Source organism: Nematolebias whitei, chromosome 16, assembly GCF_014905685.2.
Source record: "Nematolebias whitei isolate Nwh7 chromosome 16, NemWhi1, whole genome shotgun sequence".
Lineage (NCBI taxonomy): Eukaryota > Metazoa > Chordata > Actinopteri > Cyprinodontiformes > Rivulidae > Nematolebias > Nematolebias whitei.
In genome coordinates this window covers 735,643-737,431 of record NC_056513.1, presented here as the reverse complement: position 1 = coordinate 737,431, position 1,789 = coordinate 735,643, and the positions used below count along the sequence as shown (strand labels likewise).

Here is a 1,789-nt window from a genome sequence, read left to right as displayed (position 1 = left end):
GAATGGGCAGAACTTCAGTGTCTCCATGTTCAAAACTGATGGAGACATACCCCAAGAGACTTGCAGCTGGAACTGCAGCAAGAGGCGGAGCTACAAAGGATTAACGCAAGGGGGCCCAATAATATTACACACCCCACTTTTCAGTTTTTCATTTGTTAAAAAAGTTTGACACATCCAATACATTTCATTCCACTTCAAGATTGTGTCCCACTTGTTGTTGATTCTTCACAAAAAATTAAAATTTTATATCTTTATGTTTGAAGCCTGAAATGTCCAGACCAAGAAGTGATTTAAAGATGAAAATGTACCAGTGGGAGAGTCTGTGTGAAGTAAGGGCCGGATGTCTTTCCTGACTCAACCACAGACCATGGAGCTACCACCGCCTCTGTGTGGAGCAGAGCTGCATCTAGAGCGCCCAGGAGAGCAGAGCATGGGGGTTAAGGGCCTTGCTCAAGGGCCCAGAGTGGGGCAAATGAGGGTGGAGACAGGTGTGGGTGCTTCATCTATCCCACCCACATTTTTTGATGTTGTCGGCACCGGGAGTTGAACTGTTGATCTTCCAGTCACACGTCCCTCTTCTCTAACCTCTGCGCCACCACTCTCCCAGAGTGGTTTCTTTTTTTGATATTTCTCTAAGATGTTTACAGTGGACAGAATGATTTTAAACACAATTCTTTAGAGAGTTTTGAATTAAAAATGTTTTTGATTGACAAAAACTTTATTTATTTTACCTGCAGGTGATCACCATAGGGAAACATGTGAAGGGCTACCACTATATCATTGCAAACTTGGTGAGTTACAACTTTACCACCTCTTGAGCTTGAATGTACCGTAACAGATGAACGCTACGATGACTAAAGGTTTTGATATTTTAAAAGAATACAACATATATTAGAATCCAAGTGCATGTTATCAGTCAGGAAACCATCATAAACCATAGTAAACGGTTGTTAGATTTATTTTAACTGTTGTTAGAGCAGAAAACTTTGGACAGCAGCCGCCTGGAGTGTGCATGTGGAGCATTTCGCTCCTCCGTGGGGGGTTCCCTGAAAATCTCCACTCGGAGACCTGGACTCAGAAACCTTGAGTTTAGAGAGGCTGTTGTCTGTAAATGAACCCTGAAGCTGTTAAACTCATGACTCCCTAATCAGCATGATCATTGTGGGAAAAAATCACTGTAATGCCACTTGATTGTTGATATGTGCTGCTGATCTCATGCTGCTGATCACATGCTGCTGATTTATTTCATGCTGCTGTGTTCATTCATACTCATCTGCTCACACAAACTCATGTTGGTGCTGCTGTTGTTAAGGCGTATTGTTTTTATACTATGAGTGCTTAGTGTATTCTTAGTTTAGCATTTTTCTTCGTTCATATCTTATTACTGTTTTTCTTTACAGTTTATACTTTTGTTGGATGTAACTGGGACCCTGTGTACATAATTTTGTTCCACCACATGTAACAGATGTGGTGGAAAGACAAATAAAGAAACCTTGACCTTGACCTTGAATGGCCGAATGTTTAACGTTATGTAAACGGGGCGTCAGACTGGCTGCCCTGTCATTCAATCAAGAGACTAATTTCATAGATGGATGATAAGCTGACCTCTGTTAGTAATGTCATGTCATCTACCCAGAATTAGGGCTGAACATTTAATTGCATTTGTGATATCACAATGTGAAAAACGAGGTTTTCTAACTGCAAAGGCTGTGATTGGACTGGTCACATGATCTGGTCTCATAATCTGGTCTCATGATCTGGTCACATGATCTGGTCACATGATCTGGTC

General features: G+C 41.4%; 1 protein-coding gene across 1 annotated transcript in view; it reads left to right on the top strand.

Annotated features, from left to right (window-relative positions):
- Window positions 1–1,789, top strand: part of LOC119422994 (glutamate receptor 2) — a gene marked incomplete at its 3' end in the record, with an annotated part of 67,779 nt that overhangs the window by 14,915 nt on the left and 51,075 nt on the right. Inside the window, exon 5 of the mRNA XM_037690405.1 lies at window positions 738–791. Coding sequence (XP_037546333.1) covers window positions 738–791 — 54 coding nt within the window. The remainder of the gene's footprint in view (window positions 1–737; window positions 792–1,789) is intronic.